The sequence below is a fragment of the Podarcis melisellensis genome, assembly GCF_964234715.1.
Source record: "Podarcis melisellensis genome assembly, chromosome: 17".
Classification (NCBI taxonomy): domain Eukaryota; kingdom Metazoa; phylum Chordata; class Lepidosauria; order Squamata; family Lacertidae; genus Podarcis; species Podarcis melisellensis.
This window is the reverse complement of record NC_138534.1, coordinates 34,587,404-34,612,266: the sequence shown is the minus strand read 5'-3', so window position 1 is coordinate 34,612,266 and position 24,863 is coordinate 34,587,404. Positions and strand designations below refer to the sequence as shown.

General features: G+C 47.0%; 1 protein-coding gene across 2 annotated transcripts in view; it reads right to left on the bottom strand.

Moving 5' to 3' along the window:
- LOC309359883 (stimulated by retinoic acid gene 6 protein-like) overlaps nucleotides 1–24,863 on the bottom strand; it is a 52,184-nt gene that overhangs the window by 12,768 nt on the left and 14,553 nt on the right. For both annotated transcript variants that reach the window (XM_081894191.1, XM_081894190.1), the window contains exons 2-10: nucleotides 20,853–20,961; nucleotides 19,370–19,467; nucleotides 17,957–18,084; nucleotides 15,084–15,204; nucleotides 13,365–13,410; nucleotides 7,936–8,064; nucleotides 6,761–6,831; nucleotides 3,192–3,303; nucleotides 245–401 (exon numbers count right to left, since the gene is read on the bottom strand). In XM_081894191.1, the coding sequence (XP_081750317.1) occupies nucleotides 245–401; nucleotides 3,192–3,303; nucleotides 6,761–6,831; nucleotides 7,936–8,064; nucleotides 13,365–13,410; nucleotides 15,084–15,204; nucleotides 17,957–18,084; nucleotides 19,370–19,467; nucleotides 20,853–20,961 (971 nt within the window). The remainder of the gene's footprint in view (nucleotides 1–244; nucleotides 402–3,191; nucleotides 3,304–6,760; nucleotides 6,832–7,935; nucleotides 8,065–13,364; nucleotides 13,411–15,083; nucleotides 15,205–17,956; nucleotides 18,085–19,369; nucleotides 19,468–20,852; nucleotides 20,962–24,863) is intronic.

Genomic DNA, 24,863 nt, shown 5'->3' with positions numbered 1-24,863 from the left:
CGTCTTATAGAGCGAAAAATACGGTATTTTGTATAGTTAAGTTTTTACCTCTATCTTCAGTACGTTTTGTTTTGTTTTGTTTTGTTTTGTTTTTTTTGTTTTTTTTGTTTTGTTGTTATGGCTAGTGGCTGATGCAAATAAAGATTCTTCTGATTCATATAATACCCTCTGTCCATCTACCCCCAGCAGATACTCCTCCAAATAATACAATAGTTAGATTTAGGATGCAAAACTTTCCTCCTACCTTCTGTAACGGTATTGAATTCTCCAAAAGACTTGGAAAAGGCCATGGTTTCTTCTGATTTGCCAGGAGAAGATTGAAGCAGATGGTCTAGCAATATTTTAAGATTTTTTAGCGTGTCGGAAATAAACTTGCCTACAATAAATTCACCTACAATAAACTGGAGGATACACAGAAGATGAAGACAACAGTGGCTATCTCAAAAGAAAAATGATAGGATAAAACAACATATTATGCTTTTTTGAAATAAAAATAATACAGTTGTACCTCAGGTTAAGAACTTGATTCATTCTGGAGGTCCATTCTTAACCTGAAACTGTTCTTAACCTGAGGTACCACTTTAGCTAATGGGGCCTCCTGCTGCCACTGCTGCACGATTTCTGTTCTCATCCTGAAGCAAAGTTCTTAACCCGAGGTACTATTTCTGGGTTAGCGGAGTCTGTAACCTGAAGCGTCTGTAACCCGAGGTACCACTGTAACTGGTTATTAATATACAGTCATACCTTGCATCCAGAACGCCTTGTGAGTTGAACGTTTTGGCTCCCAAACACCGCAAACCCGGAAGTGAGTGTTCTGGTTTGTGAACATTCTTTGGAAGCCAAACATCCGACGGGGATTCCGCAGCTTCCGGTTGGCTGCAGGAACTTCCTGCAGCCAATCAGAAGCTATGTTTTGGTTCCTGAACGTTTTGGAAGTCAAATGGACTGCCAGAACGTATTCCGTTCAACTTCCAAGGTACAACTGTACCTAGAAATGACAAACGACCAAGAAACTATTCAGAAATCATTATGTCTCTCTGCTGAATGATATAAAGGGTGGTCTTTAACTTGTACAATTAATGTCACTAGGGACTCAGCTACATTAGTAAAGTAAATGGGGGGGGAGGTGTTTTAAATGCGTTATAACACTGACACCAGATGGCATCCTCCAGCAATGTGATTTTCCATTATGAGCTTTACAACACATTTTCCTGAAACATTTTTTGATGTGTCTAGATCCAGCCTAGGACTGTGATTTAATGTTTCTCAACTGACTTGAGAAGGAAAGGAAAAGGAGCTATTAAAACAATGATTTATTTATTTTGGATGCACCTACTGCAATTCCTTATAATGTCAAGCCATGCTTTAGTGCTACATGGACACATTCCCACAACATGTTTCAAAACAGACCAACTTCAAACTATGGAATTACACAGCTGGTTTGTTTAACAAACCAGAGCCTGTTTCAAGCCAGGATCCCTGGTTGGTACATCACAACAGACTGATATTCTTTGAAAGGGAAGCAAAATATTGCAGAAATCTTCCTTCCATCCAAATGTGACGAGGAGAGGGTGGGAAGAGCATGCGAGCCCAACTCTTTGCTCAGAATCACTGCAGCTCAGCCACATAGCACTAAAAACCATGGCTTCTGGTTATGTGCAAAGGCAGCCATTGTTAGGAATCTAGAATAAGTTGAAGTCTAGGCTGGCACCAGGCACACACCCCTGCCCTTAGAATTGACCCACCCTTTTCTTCTCATTGGGACGCGGGTGGCGCTGTGGGTTAAACCACAGAGCCTAGGACTTGCCGATCAGAAGGTCGGAGGTTCAAATCTCTGTGACAGGGTGAGCTCCCGTTGCTCGGTCCCTACCCCTGCCAACCTAGCAGTTCGAAAGCAAGTCAAAGTGCAAGTAGATAAATAGGTACCACTCCGGCGGGAAGGTAAACAGCGTTTCTGTGCACTGCTCTGGTTCGCCAGAAGTGGCTTAGTCATGCTGGCCACATGACCCGGAAGCTGTACACCGGCTCCCTCGGCCAATAAAGCGAGATGAGCGCCCCAACCCCAGAGTCGGTCACGAATGGACCTAATGGTCAGGGGTCCCTTTACCTTTTACTTTTCTTCTCATACGCAACAATTGAATACAGCACTGTCTTTTCAGTAGTTTCTTAAGGGGGGGATTAGCCCTTATCTGACTCTTTTTTAATTTTTAATTAAGTTTTAATTTTTCTACTTTCACTTTTATTTTTATTCACAATATCCATCATTTTTATTGTATTCTTTATGTGTTTATGCCAATCTATTTTTTAAAAAAGACTAGACTGGCACCAGGCATATCCCCACTACCACTCGTAGTTTCAGTGCCAGATTTACGTATAAGCCAAACAAGCTATAGCTTAAAAGGACCCCTGACCATTAGGTCCAGTCGTGACCGACTCTGGGGTTGCGGCACTCATCTCGCTTTACTGGCTGAGGGAGCCGGCATACAGCTTCCGGGTCATGTGGCCAGCATGACTAAGACACTTCTGGCGAACCAGAGCAGCGCACGGAAACGCCGTTTACCTTCCCGCCGCAGTGGTACCTATTTATCTACTTGCAGTTTGACGTGCTTTCGAACTGCTAGGTTGGCAGGAGCAGGGACCGAACAACAGGTGCTTACCCCGTCGTGGGGATTCGAACCACCAACCTTCTGATCGGCAAGTCCTAGGCTCTGTGGTTTAACCCACAGCACCACCTGCTCCCCCTTAAACAAGCTATAGATTAGGGCCTCCAAAAAATTTAAAGGGAAAAAAACCTGGATGCACATTTCCAGAATATAAGATTTTAAAAGCCAAATAAAATAAAACCTACATACAGCAACAGTGTTTTGTGTTGTGTAGGCTCTGTAGGCTGCTATTTTTTTTGTGCAAATGGCTTTAGATACCTATTAGGTCCATAAATTACCATATAGCATATATTCAACACAAAAATGACAATTTGTTGTAGACAAAAGACAGCTGGACATATAAAGGGCCCCATTACCTTCAGTAGCTTAGGGCCTCATCAAACCTAAATCTGGCCCTGCAGACATCCATTATTTAATCTGGTCTCCAACACATGGAGACTAGGCTCTAGCACAGCTACTGAAGAATTTAAGAGCAGCAGCTACGCTTTGCCATCTCAGGGAACGAGGTCATGCAGCTCCTTTACTTACTGTATAAAGGGAGACAAAGAGAAGGACAGCAGTGGCAATCATTCTGCTTGGGAATCGAAAGTAAGGGTCCCATTGATACATCTTCCTCCTGATCCAGGATTTCTGAGTTGGCCTGTTAGTACACAAAATGCAGGTGTGGCCGGTGAGGAGGAGCAGAGGTGAGCACACACACACACAAACACACCCTGACAACACTGCTGTGTACCAGAAGTGTGAGGGACAAGGTTTGTACTGGGCAGGGAAATTTGCAGGGTTGCTAGAATGGGTTCACTGGTGTGTTCGGACCAAACTGCCCACCATGTCCCCCTTGTTGGAGTTTGGTAAACTTACTGCAGAACTAAGTAGTCTGGCACAGTGGCGTAGCGTGGGTTGTCAGCACTCAGGGCAAGGCAAGTAATTTGCGCCCCCTAACCCTGAGTGAGCCAGGTAGGGGCAGAGAGCTGCGAGTGCGAGCGTGCCCCCCCAGATGTTGCGCCCGGTGCGGCAGGCCCCCCTGCACCCCCCACGCTACGCCACTGGTCTGGCAAGACTGTTGGTGGGAAGAGTAAGGAAAATGTGTGGTTTATTACTCACGTCAAACAAAATGGTTGTACATACAGTGGTACCTCGGTTTTCGAACGTCTCAGAAGTTCAAACGTTTCGGTTTTCAAACGCCGAAAACCCGGAAGTAACTGCTTCAGTTTTCGAACGCTTTTTGGAAGTCGAATGTGCCACGCGGCTTCCGTATTGAGTTTTCCATGAATAAATGCTTCCAGAAGTAGCTGCTTCGGTTTTCGAACATTTTGGAAGTCGAACAGTATTCCGGAATGGATTACGTTCGAAAACCGAGGGGCCACTGTATTTGTTTTCCATGGAGCCAAGAAGAAAACATGCATGCTAGCTCATACTGATATGAAAGCAGGAAGCAGTGTACTTTACTAAAAGGACACTCCTCAGTGAGGGGAAAAAGGCTTCCCTTGTTGTCTATCGCCACCCCCACCCCCGGTTTGCATAACGTATTTCAAATATTGTTGCTTTACTCCCCAAACCCCTATCTCTGTCTGGTACATGATCACTGCAAGAGGCCAGAGGCACACAGCCACCCTGCTGACAAATCCTTACTGAATATAGGTATATTGTATGAAATGAGTGATGACTTAGAAAAGGCAAAAGGATGATCAGCCTCCTCTGCCTTCCAGAATGTTCTGAATGCTAGTGGGAGTCCCTTTCCTCTCTTAGTGTCAGGCGGCTTACTCAGCGACTCCCGGCTGGTTGCCAGGAATGTACAAAGACAAGGGAATGTTGGTGTGATGGCCTGAGATTCAGACTCGGATGCTGAACCTGAGGAATCCCAGCCTGCACAGGATTCCCCGCCTCCAGAACCAGCTGAGCCGGGGCTGGGGCATGAGCCTGAAGGGTCCTCATCTATGCTGGATCCTCAGGTGCAGGCTCCAGCTGAGTCTGCTCTGGCTCCTTAGGTGATGGAGGACCCATTGCCTGCAGGTGTTCCACTCTCAGCCCCGTCAGGGGAAGCTGAGGTTGCCTCTGGGTCCGGTAACCCTCCAGCCTCTCCTGAGCTGCAGACGCTGAGGGCAGAGAGGCAGAGGGAACTAAGTTCCTGCAGGAGGAGTGCTTGCCTCCAGGCCAGGAGAGGTGAGGCACCAGAGGATCGGGGCCGCCCTATGCCTCGGGACAGATAAAAGCCGGCCAGCCCAGTCCCAGGTTGCGGGAGCAACATTGTTGGTAGCCTGTTCCTGCCTACACCCTGACCTGCTCTTCTGCCAGAGCTCCTGACCCGCCCTGGCTCCCTGCTTGCATGCCTGTTCCTGACTTCACCCGACTCCCTGTCCTGCACCCAGCTTCAGCTATTACGGACTGCCTCCACATTGCATCTTTGACCACAGACCAGACTTGGACCTCGCCTCTCGGGTAACCCATGGGATCAGCACAGTTTCTTACCACCCTCTTTTTATTCAATATTTACAGAGAGAGGCTATAGAACCCAGCCTCTTGGATAATGGCATTGTCCCAAGTAACTCTCCGCCCTCCGTCTCTCCCACTACCTCATTGGTCTCTACTACGGGTGCTGCTATGCGCCCTCTGCTTTTGAGCTCTTTGCTCTCCTACTTTCAAGGCTCGCCGGGTTCTAGGAGGGGGGGGTCTGGAATGCTTTCTAAAGACACTGTGTCAATTGTCGCCCGCCCCCCTGCTGCTACTGCTTCCTCCTCCTCCTCTCCCATTACAGTGGTACCTCTGGTTATGTACTTAATTCGTTCCAAAGGTCCGTTCTTAACCTGAAACTGTTCTTAACCTGAAGCACCACTTTAGCTAATGGGGTCTCCCGCTGCTGCCGTGCCTCCATCACACAATTTCTGTTCTCATCCTGAAGCAAAGTTCTTAACCCGAGGTACTATTTCTGGGTTTGCGGAGTCTGTAACCTGAAGCCTATGTAACCTGAAGCAAATGTAACCCGAGGTACCACTGTATTTCCCAACTTTTCCCCTCATCTGCCTCTGAGCCATGACTTCCCTCAAACCCCTGTTATAATTCTGAACTGTCCTCCTCTCCCTCCTCCCTGGAAGGGTCAGGGTGGGGAGGCGGTCTCCACCATTCCCCCTCTGCCCAGTCCCCAACACTTAGCAAACGTTCAAATGCCCAGAGGAAGACTCTCATCCATATGTTTTTTCAGGGTGTGATCTGGGCCTTACTGGTGTCTCCTGTATAGGTACCGTATTTTTCGCCCTATAGGACGCACTTTTTCCTCTCCAAAAATGAAGGGGAAATGTGTGTGCGTCCTATGGGGCGAATGCAGGCTTTCGCTGAAGCCTGGAGAGCGAGAGGGGTCGGTGCGCACCGATCCTTCTCGCTCTCCAGGCTTCAGGAAGCTATCCGCAAGCCGTGGGAGAGCTGTGCGACTTCGCCTGCACCCAGAAGCCTGGGGCGCACTGAGCTCAGCACACCCCTGGCTTCGGGCTTCGGGCAGCTCTCCGCAAGCCGTGGGAGAGCTGTGCAAAGTCACGCAGCTCTCCCACAGCTTGCGGAGAGCTGTCTGCACCCAGAAGCCTGGGGGGCGCTGAGCTTAGCACGCCCCAGGGTTCGGGCTTGCGGATAGCAGCCTGTTCTGGGGGCTGGGGTCGGGGGAAGCTCGGGCTTCCCCCGCCCCAGCTCCGCACCTGGGGGGAAAATAAATTTTTTTCTTTATTTCCCCCCCAAAAAACTAGGTGCGCCCTATGGGCCTGTGCACCCTATGGGGCAAAAAATACGGTAGGTGGCAGATATAAGGGTAGCCGTAAGTCAGCAAACATAAATCTGAGAATGACGGACAGTGAGAGTGGCACGGGGAAACAAAAGGTTTGAGCTTGTTTCTACCCAACTTTTCCTGCATTGCTTCTTCAGAGCATGTGGAACTGGCCCATTATTGAAAAGCCATGGCAGCTCCTTCACTCAACTGCTTAATTTTTGAAGGAGTTTGATCACTCCTCCCAGCTGGAGAGAGAGTTTGCTCAGATGGGGATTATCATCAAATCTGGCATGAACATTTTTCTTTAGTTCAAAAGGGGAAATGACCCCAAAACAGAACGATTCCTCACTCCAGTAACGGTTTCCTCAGCAATTGCTGGACATACAGTATCTGATGCGTTTCCACAAAAGAAGTCTCCTCCTGGGTAGGAAGCAGAAGGAAAGAGTTATGTATGATTCCAAGAATTTCATTTAAGAGTTGCGGGATTCTGTAATTACAGATGTGCTATTCTTGGGCTGAATCCAATACAGCAGGTGTGCCAGAGCTCTGGCCCACCAAATGTTGCTAAACTACAGCTCCCACCATCCTTAGCCTGTGGCAATGTTTGCTGGGGCTTATGGGTATTGTAGTTTAGCAATACCAATTGTTATGTATTCAGTGGTCTTTGTTTGCCTGAGCTTGAGTGTGGACTAAGGATTCTGAGCTCCTGTGTTCTGATTCGATGCACGTTATCCAATCACAGAACATTTCAGGATTTGGGCCTCTGCCATTGGCCCTTAAACTCTGAGTTATGATTCGCAGCTTGGAAGTTTAGACAGCCAATCATGGTGGGAGTGGCACACGCCTTCAGAAATGTGCAGTGGTACCTCGGGTCACAAACACTTCGGGTTACAGACTCCGCTAACCCAGAAGTAGTACCTCGGGTTAAGAAGTTTACCTCAGGATGAGAACAGAAATCGCGTGCTGGCGGTGCGGTGGAAGCAGGAGGCCCCATTAGCTAAAGTGGTACCTCAGGTTAAGAATGGTTTCTTAACTTGAAACTGTTCTTAACCTGAGGCGTGCTTTCACTAATGGGGCCTCCTGCTGCCGCTATTGCCGTTCTTATCCTGGGGCAAAGTTCTTAACCTGGAGCAACCACTTCCTGGTTAACGGAGTTTGTAACCCAAAGCGTCTGTAACCTGAAGCGTCTGTAACCCGAGTTAGGTAAAGGGATCCCTGACCATTAGGTCCAGTCGTGACTGACTCTGGGGTTACGGCGCTCATCTTGCTTTATTGGCCGAGGGAACCAGCGTACAACTTCCAGGTCATGTAACCCGAGTTACCATTGTACTAATAATGCTGAATTTAAATAGAGAATGGTCAAAATAAGCAAATGTAAAATGTAAAACATTGCTAGAGCTGTACTTATTTCATGGCACAGTTAACTGCCATTTTCAGCAATGTACAGAATTCAGAAGGCAGGAGAAATGTTTTTGTTTTCAAAATAATTACAATAGGAAAATGTGATTATCACAAAATACTCACATTTACGGAGTCACGCCGACAACGGACTATTATGGCTTTCACAAAAATGTGAACAAATTGGCCTAGAAGGAAAAGATAGCACAGCAAGGAAGGCCAGCCCTTTATGAGGTTGTCATATTCACCCAAAAACTAGGCAAAAAAAAAAAGCAGAATTACCAAAGGCAAACATTACACCACCTGTCATATACCCTGAAAGCTCAGCTTAAGTTATTAAGCCTGTCTTGTCCTGAAGGGCAGAATCAAGATCATAACTAAGATCAATGCACTCTGCCATTTGGGTTGACTTCCTAAATACTGGAGCCTGTGTGTGTGGTGTGTGTGTGTGTGTGTGTGTGTGTATCACTTTATTGGCTGAGGGAGCCGACGTTTGTCCGCAGACAGCTTCCGGGTCATGTGGCCAGCATGACAAAGCCGCTTATGGCGAACCAGAGCAGCACACGGAAATACTGTTTACCTTCCCACCGGAGCAGTACCTATTTATCTACTTGCACTTTGTGCTTTTAAACTGCTAGGTTGGCAGGAGCAGGGACCAAACAACGGGAGCTCACTCGCTCACAGCGATTCAAACCGCCGACCTTCTGATCGGCAAGTCCTAGGCTCTGTGGTTTAACCCACATCGCCACCCACATCCATATATATATATATATATATATATATATATATATATATATATATATTTGCTTTCGTAGATTTTCACGGGTACAGGAATGCAGGTTTTGGTGTCCTCGGGTGTCTTCCCGTGTAAAAGTTGGGGTGTCTAGGCGACGTTTCGACGAGGTCTCACTCGTCATCTTCAGGCTGGTGCTTTCGGCTTCTTGTTACTGGAACAGAGCAGGATCTCAGTGTTTGAGTTCCTATAAATACTGTTGAGGGGGTGTGGTGTATAGCCTCCAATGTTCTGGGCAGAGAGGAAGTTCCCAGGCTAGTGTGCCTTTTCTTCTTTTGTTCCTTAATTACTTGAGGGATATCTTGAGTGATTTCTTGAGTGATATCCTGAGTACCACTTAGGTGGGTCATTAGGTGTGGATTAGTTGCTAAAGTCTTTGTGTCTTGACCTCTTGAACTTTGTGAAGAGTTTTTCTGAGAAGATGGCTGTACTGCACTTAGTTGTGCTCTGGCTTGGCTTCGTGTATAGGGGCGAGCTGTGGTTTTGTGGCCTGTGTCAGCCAGATCTGTGTAGGGATTGCAGGGGGGTGCAGCATCCGGAGGTGCCACCATGGTTTGGCTACTGGATGGTGTCTGTAATTTATCTGTGGAGAGGGTCTGGGTTTGGGTCTGGTGTGGTTGATTGGTGATGGCGTTCTGTGTGCCTCTGGATCTGGTGTCAGTTTTTGTGGGGAGGGCTAATTTCCAGATGTCTGGCAAGCGGGATGTGTCGTCACGCTTGTTCATGTTGTGAGGGTGTTTCTCTATCTCGATGGCTTCCATGATTATTCTCTTGTGGTGATGTTCCATGTTAAAGAGCAATTTGGAATCTGCAAAATTAATTTCGTGTCCTGTTTCTTTCATGTGTTGGAAAAGAGAGGAAGTTTTTTCTTCTTTTTTGACGGCATTCTTGTGTTCTGCGATACGTGCATTTATTCGTCTGTTTGTTTGTCCAATGTACATGGCTGGGCAGACTTTGCAGGGTATTTCATAGACCCCTTGGTTTTCCAACTGGATTTTATCCTTGGGGTTTCTGAGGATATTGGCTATTTTTTGGTTGGTGCAAAAGGCTGTTTTGATATTGTGTTTATGGAGGATTTTGCTAATTTTATCTGTAGTGCCCTTGATATAAGGAAGGAGGGCCATGCCAAAACTGACACCAGATCCAGAGGCACACAGAACGCCATCACCAATCAACCACACCAGACCCAAACCCAGACCCTCTCCACAGATAAATTACAGACACCATCCAGTAGCCAAACCATGGTGGCACCTCCGGATGCTGCACCCCCCTGCAATCCCTACACAGATCTGGCTGACACAGGCCACAAAACCACAGCTCGCCCCTATACACGAAGGCAAGCCAGAGCACAACTAAGTGCAGTACAGCCATCTTCTCAGAAAAACTCTTCACAAAGTTCAAGAGGTCAAGACACAAAGACTTTAGCAACTAATCCACACCTAATGACCCACCTAAGTGGTACTCAGGATATCACTCAAGAAATCACTCAAGATATCCCTCAAGTAATTAAGGAACAAAAGAAGAAAAGGCACACTAGCCTGGGAACTTCCTCTCTGCCCAGAACATTGGAGGCTATACACCACACCCCCTCAACAGTATTTATAGGAACTCAAACACTGAGATCCTGCTCTGTTCCAGTAACAAGAAGCCGAAAGCACCAGCCTGAAGATGACGAGTGAGACCTCGTCGAAACGTCGCCTAGACACCCCAACTTTTACACGGGAAGACACCCGAGGACACCAAAACCTGCATATATATATATATATATATATATACACACACACACACACACACACACACACACAGGGGTTGAGTATGGGCTTAGTTTGTTCCACCTGCACCATATCTGTAACCCTACCCTTGTTAGTGAATCCTTCGGTGAGAGACTAAAACCTCCTGAGACCCGGGCCCTAGCCCCTAAGGCAGTGGTGGCAAACCTTTTAGAAATCAAGTGCCCAAACCGCAACCCAAAACCCACTAATTTATCACAAAGTGCCAACGCGGAAACTTAAAGTGGGATAATAATGATTGTCTGCATGCGCACATACAAATAAATATACTGAAAGATAATGAGGGGAGGTTGCCCAGAGTTGTTGACCTTTTTCAGTGGGGTGTCAATAATTGTTTAGCTTTTAGGGGGGACTGCATGAGATACGCTTCCTATCGCACGTGACTCAGAAGCAACCAATACTCTCAACGCTCGCCGACAGCATCCAATCAGCATTCACCCTTGACACAGCCACACATCACATGCACTAACACCGCTAACTATCTCCTGCTCATGTCATCAACCAATTCCAAGCACAACCGAGTACGTTTCTGAGCACAATTCAAAGTGTTGGTGCTGACCTTTAAAACCCTAAACGGCTTTGGTCTAGTATACCTGAAGAAGTGTCTCCACCTCCATCGTTCTGCCCGGACACTGAGGTCCAGCGCCGAGGGCCTTCTGGCGGTTCCCTCGCTGCAAGAAGCCAAGTTACAGGGAACCAGGCAGAGGGCCTTCTCGGTAGTGGCACCTGCCCTGTGGAACACCCTCCCATCAGATGTCAAAGAGATAAACAACTACCTAACATTCAGAAGACATCTGAAGGCAGCCCTGTTCAGGGTAGTTTTTAATGTGTGACATTTTAGTGTATTTTTTGTCTTTGTTGGAAGTCGCCCAGAGTGGCTGGGGAAACCCCGCCAGATGGGCGGGGTACAAATAAATTATTATTATTATTATTATTATTATTATTATTATTATTATTATTGCCAAAATGGTATTAGGGAGAAAGAAGGAGGAGATAGGAGGGTGCACAGGAAAGCCACAATGCTTGCAGAAGTGTAAGTTGCTATGGAGGACGTTTTAAGGAGGCAAGCCACCAGGCCCAATACGAACTGCGTATTTTCAGTAGCCATGAGGTCAGGAGGAGCAGAAATGGAATGGCGTGTACTAGAAGAAAGCAGGGCTGGAATCCTGACAAGCAGAACACACTGCAACATTTCGTTGTAGATGCCCCTTGTAGGTCCTGTACAGTGAGCCAGTCCCAAATCAAACCATGCCCCCTTCTGCCTATTTCACAGCCATGTATCCTATATAAAAAAGGGACGTGGGTGGCGCTGTGGGTTAAACCACAGAGCCTAGGACTTGCCGATCAGAAGGTCGGCAGTTCAAATCCCCATGATGGGGTGAGCTCCTGTTGCTCGGTCCCTGCTCCTGCCCACCTAGCAGTTCGAAAGCACGTCAAAGTGCAAGTAGATAAATAGGTACCACTCCGGCGGGAAGGTAAACGGCGTTTCCGTGCGCTGCTCTGGTTTGCTTTGGCTTAGTCATGCTGGCTCCATGACCCAAAAGCTGTACGCCGGCTCCCTTGGCCAATAAAACGAGATGAGCGCCACAACCCCAGAGTCGGCCACGACTGGACCTAATGGTCAGGGTTCCCTTTAAATAAGAAGAGGACAGGAGGGACGGAAAGCGTTGCTTTGAAAAGCAGGGAGTCTCAAACCTGCCTCCAGCTCTCCCTGTTACAATCATCAGTGGGAGGTAACTGTTTAAGCTCATCCACTGATTCGTCCTAACAAATGCGCCAACTCATCTATTTCTCCCCCAGTCTGGCTAATTCCTGGAGAGCATTTGCAGGGGAGAAATAGATTGCATACCCTCCAACATTGTAGATAAATAGGTTCCGCTCCGGCGGGAAGGTAAACGGCATTTCCGTGCGCTGCTCTGGTTCGCCAGAAGCGGCTTAGTCATGCTGGCCACATGACCCGGAATCTGTACGCCGGCTCCCTCGGCCAATAAAGCGAGATGAGCACTGCCACCCCATGGGCCTTGATTTCTGAATTCTTTTCAGGCAGGGCTGCAGTTCAGCAGCATAGCCACATGGCTTGGATGCAAAAGCTCCCTGGTAGCTCCAGAGAAGCCTGAGAATACTCTGAGGGCCATAAGCATTTCCATTCCTTCTCGGTGACTTCAGGGCAGGGTGTCCTCTGTTGAAAGCCCTCTAGTTTGGGCCCTGCTTTCTTGTGCCCTGTCCATGGTTCTGAGGACCTGACTCGTGTCTCCATTCTTCTCCCTTCCCAAAAGTTTTGGAGGCATCTAATTTCTGGACTGAAGGAATCATCCATGGCGCTTGTTCTCTCACACACAGTGGTGGTTCTTTCACAGGCCTTAGATTTCTACCACAGCTTTCCTCTGTAGGCCGTAAGGTCATTTACACAGATGCTGAGGCAGTGTCACTAAGCTGATCTGGGTGGGGGAGTGGCAAGGTGAGTGCTCTACAGCTGCCCCAGCAGGACTCTACTAATACACCTGTGCAGCCCCAGCCTCACTGATGTTTTGTCCTGACCAATTCCCATCCAGGTAATAACAGCAAAATATAAAAATATAATAAAATCTCAAACATTAAAAACTTGCCTAAACAGAGCTGCCTTCAGATGTCTTCTAAAAGTCAGATAGTTGTTTATTTCCTTGACATCTGGTGGGAGGGTATTCCACAGAGTGGGTGCCACTACCGAGAAGGCCCTCTACCTGGTTCTCTGGAGCATCACTTCTCACAGTGAGGGAACCACCAGAAGGCCCTTGGAGCTGGATCTCAGTCTGAACAATGGGGGTGGAGATGCTCCTTCAGGTATACTGGGCTTTAAAGGTCAGCACCAACACTTCAGCTATGCTGATTTTGGGATGGAAGTTCCACAGCATCATGCTGGCTATTTCAGAGGAGGCTCCCCCATTCAGTTTCTAGCCCCATCAGGTAGACAAATAAGAGAGATGAGCACTTACGTTGTTGTCAGGACACAAGAAATAGTCTACCACCGAGATGAACATCCTTTAAAAACAACAACACTGGAGTTACAGGGATCCTAAGATGCTGTCTGTAGTCAAAATATATGTACTGTTTGTTCAGCCAAACTTTTGAGGCAAACTCCCATCTACCACAGTCCATATATTGGATTCGCATGGGTCCCCCATCCATACAGAAAGTACCGTATTTTTTGCTCTATAGGACGCACCGGACCATAGGAGGGGGAGAACGGGGGAGGGGAATTTCCCCCTCTCTGCTCAGCGCCCCTTTAGCGAAGAGGCAGGAGAAATGGAGCCCATTCCATTTCTCCTCCCACTTCGCTGAAGGGGCGCTGCGCAGAGAGGGAAAACTGCGCAGCGCCTCTCCAGTGAAGCGAAGCCTGGAGAGCAAGTGGGATCGGTGTGCACCGACCCCTCTCCCTCTCCAGGCAGCTATCTGCAGCGGGAACTCCTGCTGTGCTCTGAAGGCGTGCGGATAGCAGCCTGAAGCCCCTGGAGCACAGCGGGAGTTCCCGCTGCGCTCCGGGGGCTTCAGGCGGCTTCAGCGAAAGCAACGCGAAGCCTCCGGAGCGTGGGGGGAGCTCTCCCTCTGCGCTTCGGAGGCTTTGCATTGCTATCGCTGAAGCCAAGGAGCCTGCATTTGCTCCATAAGACGCACACACATTTCCCCTTAATTTTTGGAGGGGGGAAGTGCGTCTTATAGAGCGAAAAATACAGTATACTGTCTATGTTTTACAAGGAAGGTCTTCACCAGCAATGCGAAAGTCACAAAATTAGGGACTGAATAAAACTCCCCAGCCAGAACAGACTGGTTGAGGGGGGGGAATGGGAGGCAGCGTTACTGACAAAATTAATATACAAAAAGTAAAGTCGTAAGCAGATGGCAGAGCATGAGACTCTTGATCTCAGGGATGTGGGTGCGAACCCCACATTGGGCAAAAGATTCCTGCATTGGAAGGGGGTTGGACTAGATGACCACATGGTCCCTTCCAACTCTGCAGTTCTATAATCCTATGATTCTATAACCAGCTGAACAAGTTGGTTGCAAGATTAGCTTTGTTTACCCTACCATTCCCGACCCTTGAGCCATGGTGGATGCAGCTGATGGGAGTTGAATCCAACAATGTCTAGAGTGCACCATGATGGCTATCCCTGATCTAGACAATATTAGGAACCCTGGATCATTTAAATCTATTTGCTCTCTAGCAATGGTCGTCGCATGCTTCCACAAATGCCCTTCATGAGGTTCTCTAATGGCAAGTTGTCTCTCGCCCCAACACCCCCAGCAATAGCGCTCAGACAAGTATATCGTACCTACGGGACCCCCTCTCCTGGTATGCCCCACGGAGAGCCTCAAGGTCCATAAATAGCAACACCCTAGTGGTCCCGGGCCCTAAGGAAGTTAGATTGGCTTCAACCAGAGCCAGGGCATTTCAATTCTGGCTCCCTCCCTCTCTTTCTTTTTTCTTTTCCTTCTCCTGCGATGAGGCTACATTTTAGTATTTTAATGTTCCATTATTTTAATGTTGTATTTTTTATTTTTGTTTTTAAGTTGTAATCATTCATCTTGTTTTTATTATTGCTTGTAAGCCGCTCTGAGCCCGGCCTTGGCTGGGGAGGGTGGGGTATAAATAAAAAATTATTATTATTATTATTATTATTATTATTATTATTATTATTATTATTGGCTCTGCTCACCAAGCTGCAGTGTAAAGGAATCCCAGTATAGCTCCGGTAATCACGTAACTTGTTGAAAGGCAGGCAAAGAAGGGGTACATAGAGATGCCCACTTCGACGGCATGGATTAGAACCACAAAAACTGCAGAAAGATAGGATCGTTTTAGAAACCATAGTTACTCCAAATGGAGGTCTAGCATTTCTCACAGCTGCTCTCGGTCACTTGGGGGGGTACCCTAATCACTGGTAAAAGTTGGATGTATTCTCACAGTTGCTAGGTTGGAGGAATATTTAGGATCTCTGTGAATGGGAATCTGATGCATTTAATGTGTTTTAGGAGTCAGACTTGGCCTTGAGATGCCTGAAATGTGAAGAAAGTGAGTTCCGGTGAGCTCTTGAGAGCTCTCATGGAGCAAACAATATCTGGCGAGGTTTCAAGGGATTTCTGTGACATTTAGAACAATAAGATCCAGAAAGTAAGAACTTCCGATTCTTCATCTATCTGTCATATAAAAATTCACTTTGTCCAGTCCAATAACACACAACAAAGCCACTTTCTATAAACCAACATGACCTTGAATCCTCAAATCCAAATAACATTATTTCTTTTTATTTTTCAAGCAAAAAGTCTATGAGAGGTTTCCAATCTTTAACACAGCTTATTGGTCTATCTTTCTCTTTTAACTTCTTTCTTTCTTTCTTTCTTTCTTTCTTTCTTTCTTTCTTTCTTTCTTTCTTTCTTTCTTTCTTTTTCTGTATTCCTTTCTGTCCCCACCCCTTTTTATGTTTTTATTGCCTCTCAATCCAAGTCTCAGTTTGGACATAAAAGGGGCAATATATTCGGTTTTGTACTTTTCTCTATAAAAGGTAAGGGACCCCCGACCGTTAAGTCCAGTCACGAACGACTCTGGGGTTGCGGTGCTCGTCTCGCTTTACTGGCCGAGGGAGCAGCGTTTGTCCACAGACAGTTTTCCCAGGTCATGTGGCCAGCATGACAAAGCTTCTGACGAACCAGAGCAGCGCATGGAAACGCCAATTACCTTCCCACCAGAGTGGTACCTATTTATCTACTTGCACTTTGATATGCTTTCGAACTGCTAGGTTGACAGGAACTGGGACCGAACAACGGGAGCGCACCCCGTCACGGGGATTCAAAGCGCCGACCTTTCGATCGGCAAGCCCTAGGCTCAGTGGTTTAGACCACAGCACCACCCTTAATAAACTTTAATAGAAACTTTGGTGAAATTTCAGCCAGTTCTCATGAGATTTCATCAGGAGCTACCACTGCTGACACCACCACTGCTTCTTTGCTGCTAGTGAGGTGAGCAGGGCGCCTGTAGGGGCACCAACTCTTGGACTTCCTCATAGGTGGGCCAACCCTGCTGTGATAATTAAACAGGTGATTGACCTTATTCAGCAGGGCTTTTTCTGCGTTTTTTCTATCCAGCCGTCTCCAACTCCCATCAGCCCCAACTAGCATAGAGCAGTGGATAGGGATAATGGGAACTGACCTGTGGTGTAGTGTAGGTGGTACCGGAGGAGCGTTGCCCAGGGTGCACAATCAGGGGGGCAAACCAGGCACACACACACACACATCATGCCCTGACAGTGGCAGGGGTTCAAAAGCACAAAGGGTGAAGATCACCCATTGCACCCTGCCCCCGCCTGACACACAAGCCCATCGGCCACGGGGGCAGGGAAGCATGGAGGGGTGATCATCACCCTCTGCACTTCCCACTCTGCACCCATAAGCGCCCGCTCGGCAGTGAGGGCTGGATGCGCATGTTCCGCACCCGCCCCAGGTGTAATGATCGCAGACAGGCAAGCAAGCCTTGATAAGAATTAATGACTCCCTGGCAGTTTTATGGTACTTCTATTTACAAAAAACACATCCAGAGCACGGCTTCTAGCCTGCTCTCATTGAAGGAGTTGGTTAGTCTGAATCTCCGCCCCTCTCACAGCAGGAAGGACGCCAGATTCCCGCCCTTCCCCTCTTTCCCTTCTGTTGTCCGGTCTCTGAGAACGGGGACTGAGAGGTTGGACTTCCCCCTCCCCGCTTCCACTAGACACACTCTCCGTCCTCTGCCTCTCTGCTGGTTGCCTAGCAACCCTCTGACTAGCTCTCCCCCCACTTGAGAGCTAATGTCTGTGACTTCTTTGTGAAAGGGGGTGGAGCTCCCCCTTCCTGGCTCTGTCAGCCAGCTTTCGTCTGTAGAGCCGTCTTCTCTCTCACTTGGTTCAATTTCTGAGTCTGACTCTTCCCCTCCACTCAGTTGAGCCACGTTCCTGACACTAGGTGCTGGCAAACGGCGCAAGGCCCCTGAAATTGAGTCCAACATTATCTGGGGACCCAAGTTTGGGAGAAGACTAGACCTTACAAGGGAAATATGGCATTCACAGTCCCTACATTCCACTTGAATTGTCAGTGGAGCTCAGCTGAGGCAGCATTTGCAGAAGGAAATCAGCAGGTAGGAAAGAGAGTGCTTAATTCTTCCACACAGCCAATTCCCCCCCCCCCCCAATTATTTTTTAAGATCCCTAGTCCCAATAAACAGAGCTCTAAACCTGGAACAGAGATCAGCAGGAAAGAAAAATGATCTTGGTGGAAGAAAGACATCAGCCAGAAGAATTTGACATATGCAAGGGAAGTTAAAAACACCTCACCTCACCTCACCTTCCGATCTTCCCTCTTTATTCCACTTATGTTAACAAATGCAAGACTGAGATCAGAATCCTGAATACAAAACTGAACTCACAGATGAGCCCAAAAGCTCAGGTTCTGGCTAGTATCAGGGCAATGAGCAGATTAGTATGGATAAACTGAAAAACGTCAGAGGCTCATGGTATTGTTCCATCCCCAGGCCTCCCTGTTGCTTCTTTCCCACGTGTTTTACCTTTAGCCCACCTCGGAAATAACGAAATGAAGTGGTCTGAGGTAAACAGGTACATCACTTTATCAGCAATAATTCCAAATGCAAATCCAAGTGACCATCGGTTGCTGAAAGCAAGGATATCAAAGGGCCTGTGAGGTGTGGAAAGAAGAAGAAAAGAAATAAATCTTAGGATTCTGGGAAGCAACTGGGAAGCCATTACAGAGCTGAAACCTTATGTGCTACAGCTCCCACTTTCAAAGAGTCAAAAAATGTAGGTGTGAAATCAACCACCCATCAATTTCAGCTTAGAGAAAAATAATAACAGGGACTGTTCAGTTCACCATCTTGTGACACTTTGGTTGGTCCTAATACATAAAGGTATTGCCTGATTTGGAGAGAGCTTTAAATGTATGTTGTGGTTGTGACCTATGAAAAGCTCCATCTAGTGCCAACATGGAAGATCTTCCTTGCCCAATACAAGAGGAGTAATTTATTCTCTTTTTTTATCCCAGATGTACCGTATTTTTCGCTCCATAAGACGCACCTAGTTTTTAGAGCAGGAAAACAAGAAAAAAATATTCTGAACGAAACAGTGGATGTATGCTGTGTCCACAGACATGTGATCTGATGGTGAGTTTGGGGTAGCCCAATGCAAAAATCCTGAGGATCCATGTGGATCCGTGCTTTGTAACCACGTTTTTGCACCATTGTGGCCCCAGGCAACAGTGGGTGCGTGATTTTTTTGGTGCAGGCTATAGCCATGGACATGCTATGTGATCTGATGGTGAATTTGGGGTGACCCAATGTAAAAATCCTGAGGATCCATGAGCTTTTACCTCCCCCCTCCCAGGCAGCCTCCACTAGCATCCCTCATCTCTCTTCCGATCCCACTGATCAGCTGTTTCCTTTCAACACTCCCTTCCCTCTTGTTTGCCTTAGTGTCTTTTCCTTAGCTGGAGCAGTTTTTTGCTCCTCCTTTTCTTCTAATTTCTCTCCTTATTGCTTTAGTCTTCCTGTTTCCCCCCTTTGCAAGTTTGCTGTCTTTACCTCCCCACTCCCAGGCAGCCTCCTTTATCTCTAGCGTCCCTTATCTCTCTCCCTGATCTGCAAACGATCAGCGGCTTTGTTTCAACACCCCCGTCCCTCTTTCAAAAAAAAAAAGCATGATCTGCTTTTTGCCCCTGCGCAGTTCGGCTCCAGGGACCACACATTCACTCCATAAGACACACAGACATTTCCCCCTTACTTTTTAGGAAGAAAAAGATGCGTCTTATGGAGCAAAAAATACGGTAAATACTTGAATTTATGCCTCCTGCAAGACAGATTCAGAAAGGCGACCTGCTTTCATGAAGGAATGGCATTTGTTGCACTGGCGTATTTGTCTTTTTCAGAAAACACTTGTAGCCACAGGAGGAAAGTTATTCTTCAACTTACGCCATAATCCCACAGTGTCCATGTAGAGGAATTTTTTCATCTATACAACATCTTTTTATTCTTTTTTCAAGACAGGACAGCACTATAATGATGAAGACCTGCCGATACAAAAGATCAGTCATGAGGGAGTGAAGGCAACCTTTGATCTTTGATCTTTTCCCATCCATGTCTTGGAAGTGTGTGACTGTTGGGTCAAGTTAGCCACATTGATTCGTACGCTGCCGGTGGGTTCTTGTTGTTGTCTTGTTGGGCTGTGTGTGTAATAAAAGGGAGCCACACTGGGATGAAGGCGTCCTCTTTTACAGTATTGGCCTGAATATAAGCCTCATTTCCCGCCCCCAATTAAAGTGTGGCTTAAATTCGCAACCTTACAAAAATTGGCTTTTATGATATCGCTGCTGAAACAGACATACAATAAAATGGAACGGATGTGAGTGGCTGCAGAAATTTAAGGGAGCGGCTTATATTCGGGTATTGACTTTTTTCTCCCACCCCACCCCCCAATTTTAAAGGTGCGGCTTATATACAGTATTTGTCCCCATGTTGCTTTCAGTTTGTTAGTTAGTGTTACGGTTCCAAGGGGTTGCTCGAGAGCAAGCAGGCAAATGCCCCAGTGCTCAGCTGCGAAGCCTTGCTTTTGACGCCAAAATAAACTTTATCTGTCCAGAGCGCCACTCTCCCGTGGCTGGCTCATTCACTGGCAGAATCCGTGAGTGGGCGGTCCTTAAACCTTCCCCAGCAAAGTAGTTTTTTGACGCCCAGTCTGCACCTCCCCTCTCGGCGCGAAAGCTTACTGCGCAAGGAGGACGTGGGTAACGGAGGACCTCTCTCCTCCCCGCTTTGCCCAGGCAAGGTATCCTGGCACCGCCTCTCCTCCTCCGAGTCGTGAAGCTCCTCTCCACTGGAGGCGTGGTTACTCTCCTCCGCTGTGAAGGAGCTGCTTCCCACAATCTTTGGGGGCTCTCTGTAATCCATCTGGCTTTTCCCCTCTCCCTCCTGAGCTGATGGCAGTTCCCTGACAGTTAGCTTCTCTAGTAAGGCTTTTTCCCATCCAATTTGGTACCAGTGGTTCATGTTCACTCCTGGAAGCATCATAGTACAGGGGCAAGGCCCCTTTACTATGATGCTTCCAGGAGCTGAGAGTAGGTAGGTTGTAAGCTCTTTATACTGCAGAGCTCTCCCTATGTTTTTAGTTCTGGCTCTCTGCAGCAAGCGCACTTAAGATCAGCCTCTGCCAAATTCCCCAAATTAAGCAAGGGTACCAATGCCAAAGTAATTATGTCTGCGTGTGCACGTTAGTGTCCAGTGCAGAACCCAAGAGTAATATATGAGATCAGTATTCCATTTTGTGCATTTTTCAGTATTATACACAGCCACTCTCCTTCCTATCTAATGGCAGCCTCAGTATCTGAGGAAGGAGAGTACTGTAGCTCTGTATTTCATCAGTCATAACTCAAGAAAGTACGATAATTGGCCTACTTACTGCTGGAGGAAGAGACAAATGTATAAATGCCTCCGTTTCTACTGAATCCTCACAAGAGGAATTTGAGTTGTCCATATCTTCAAAAGAATCATTTAGGAAACCTGTTCTCCTGTACAAGAAACACAATGGTAAATAGCAGGTATGTTAGATGATCTACAGAGTTCAGCATCTTAAGCCTGCTTGCAAAGCTCTGATCTTCTATATGCTGGCAATGTCTACAGCCATATTCCCCAAAGTTTGATAGCCAAGATACATTTTTTTTAAATAATTAAAAAATAAAATAAAACTGGAAGCATGCCAATGCTCACAATCAAAAGCATTTAATTTTGGGGATGTATATGAATAAAGATTTCTCACCTTCAGAGTACCGCCCCCCACCCCACTATGCTCCTACATGTGTCACTCTTCTAGATACGCCCATATCAGCTCGAACAGAAATATGGAGGGCACCATCCTCTGAGGGATAGGGAATTCTACTGCTTCTCTGCATGAGGAGAGAAGCGACATGTTTAAACCACACAAAGATGAGTCAGAATATTCTGACCACAGCAGAGGGGAAAGCAAAGCAGTGGGCAGTCTCTTCTGCATTTGTTTCCCACAGCAGACACTTAGTTCCCTTGTATGGAAGTGAGAGCTGGACCATAAAGAAGGCTGATCGCCGAAGAATCGATGCTTTTGAATTCTGGTGCTGGAGGAAACTCTTCAGAGTCCCATGGACTGCAAGAAGATCAAACCTATCCATTCTGAAGGAAATCAGCCCTGAGTGCTCACTGGAAGGACAGATCGTGAAGCTGAGGCTCCAATACTTTGGCCACCTCATGAGAAGAGAAGACTCCCTGGAAAAGACCCTGATGCTGGGAAAGATGGAGGGCACAAGGAGAAGGGGACGACAGAGGATGGAGATGGTTGGGGAGTGTTCTCAAAGCTACCAGCATGAGTTTGACCAAACTGCGGAAGGCAGTGGAAGACAGAAGTGCCTGGCGTGCTCTGGTCCAGGGGGTCTTGAAGAGTCGGACACAACTAAATGACTAAACAACAACAAGCATGCTAGCGTTGGCACAAGTGTTGGGAATTACTTCTCTGGAGCAGAGGTGGGGAACTGGCAGCCCGTAGGCTGGCTCAGGCCCACCCAGTTGTGTCAAATCAGCCCTTCAGATACACAACTGCAACACACACACACACACACACCACCACCACAAGGGAGGAAGCGCTTGACAGAGATTGCCGCTTGCCTTCCAGAGTGCTCAGCGTACATTGCAGCACTCGGGAATCATCAGAAGCGGGTCGTGAGACTTTCAACCTACTCCTCCCAAAAATCCCTGGAGCAACTTAAAAGACTTCCCTTGCCTTTCCCATTAGGAAAAAGGAGGGTCAGGGAAGCTGGCTTAATCAGGAGCCAGCACCTCAATGACCCTGGAACACCCTTAAACAGCGATTCCCAAAAGCACTGCTGAGCTCTCTTTGCCATAGCTCAGCTGTTTCTCAATTGGCTGCAAGTGGGTGATTTTCCCAACTGACTCATTGATCAGGAGCAGCATCATTGAGCAGTGGCAAAGAGGGAACTGCTCCTCCAGGCCTCTGCTCAGGTGTGTGTTCCTCCAGTGTCAAAGCAAGGATTCTTCAACATCTACTTCGTTGGACTGGTCATGTTGTTCAGATGCCTATCGTCTTTCAAAGCAACTACTCTATTCCAAACTTAAAAATGGAAAGCGTCATGCTGGTGGTCAACAAAAGAGGTTTAAAGTCTCTCTCAAGGCAAATCTTAAAAAATGTAGTAGTAGTAGTAATAATAATAATAATAATTTATTTGTACCCCGCCCATCTGGCTGGGTTTCCCCAGCCACTCTGGGTGGCTTCCAACAAAGATGAAATATACACTAAAATGTCACATATTAAAAACTTCCCTGAACAGGGCTGCCTTCAGATGTCTTCTGAATGTCAGGTAGTTGTTTATCGCTTTGACATCTGATGGGAGGGCGTTCCACAGGGCGGGCGCCACTACCGAGAAGGCCCTCTGCCTGGTTCCCTGTAACTTGGCCTCTCGAGTGAGGGAACCGCCAGAAGGCCCTCGGAGCTGGACCTCAGTGTCCGGGCAGAACAATGGGGGAGGAGACGCTCCTTCAGATATACTGGACCAAGGCCGTTTAGGGCTTTAAAGGTCACCGACAATTGTGGAATCTTGGCCTGCAAGCGCTCCAGTTGGAGAACAGCCTTTACCAAAGGTGTCATGGGCTTTGAAGATGCTCAAACTCAGGAAGAAAGGGAGAAACATGCTAAGAGGAAGGCACGTTTGGCAAATCCACACCGTGATCAGCTCCCACCCGGAAACCTACATCCCCACTGTGGAAGGACGTGTGGATCCAGAATTGGCCTCCACAGTCACTTACAGACTCACTGTTAAAACTATGTTCATGAAAGACAATCTTACTTGGCTACAAGTGATTGCCAAAGAAGAAGTGTGTGTTTGGCAGCACTCTTGCAAGTGTCGGCTGACTCCCACGCAAACACAGCACCAAAAGACTCACATCCCAATTTTCTTCAGCAGAATGTTGGAGGGTATGCAGTTTTCTTGAAAGTCACATGGCCTGCTAAAGGTGCTCTGGCAGCGGGGGGCCATTAGGGGAAAGAAATGCCTGGTTCCTGCTTCTCATAGTCAAGATCTTCAGGCCTGGTGGTAGATGGTATCTTTGCCGCTCCTCCCTATGGGGTTGAGAGCCAGCAACTGCTCTTCATCCTACAAGATGGACTCATAAGCACCCAACCTGGACTCCCATGCCCATGACCCAGGAAATGCCTGCTCCTGACATCTTCCAGACCATGATGAATGTTGACAATTCAGCCAGGACATAAATGAAGTTATATGCAAACGAGGGGAGGGCTTGTGTACTTTGCATAGACACGTAGAAGACATGCCAGTATGCACAGACTTGTCATGTCACAGTGACATGAAACGACAGCTGCTGAAATTCCCTGTGTCTCATATCTGGAGCTAACAACCTCAGCTCCATGTAGAAACGCTTTTGCAGAATTAAGACTTAATGTCATGCTCTCTGCCTTTTCAGATGGCCGTTATAAGAAATTACCCTTGGAACGGTGTCTTGTCTTTGCATATTTTGCAAAACTGTCACAGATTATACTGACCATTATATTACTCAATGTCCATTTTATAAAGATCCCCGTGAAAAACATTTGTTCCAACTTTAGCTGCAAGAAGAACTCTGATACACCTGGTGAGTTTGTATGTTTCTTGCTGTTTGATAATGAAAAAGATGCTCCTTTGCATATTTATCTGCACTGCCAAGAAGTCAAGAGCTAAATTTGTGGCTCAGGTCTGAATGGTCTAATGCAGAACTGGCAAAACTGACATACAAGCTACGGGACAAGGATAACTGTGACTTTAAAGATGAATGGGAACCCTTTACAAAGTATTTGAAGACGCAACAAAGCGAACTGGACTCCTTGGCTGGTTTTGAATAAACATTCACAAACTTTTTATTGATAATTATTACTTAAATGGTTTGAGGATCTATGCAACTGTGTAACATGCAGAAAACAGCATTTTTAGAGAAATCAAAGACTGGAACTGAGGGTGGGGGTGGGTGGGTTCTGTGGGGGGAGGGGGGAGGGAGGAAAAAAAGGGGGGAAATAAGGATGATATGTTTCTGGATAATATGTTTTCTTTTAATTTTGAATAAAAAAGTAATTAAGAAAAGTTCTGAATGGTCTTTTTTGCTTTCTGTTTGATGCAGGTATATATAGCTACACAAGTAAATTATTACTTTCCTACCTGTCCATTCACCTGTACATACAATAGCCTTATTCTCCTTTGCATCTGGCCACTTGCAAATGCTGCCTAAAAATGCTGTAATGTGTGATCCGGTTGAAGCTGATGCAACATATGCTTCTCCCTTCCTCACCTGATGAGTTCTACCAAGATGAATCATAGAATCATAAAATCATAGAATCATAGAGTTGGAAGAGACCACAAGGGCCATCGAGTCCAACCCCCTG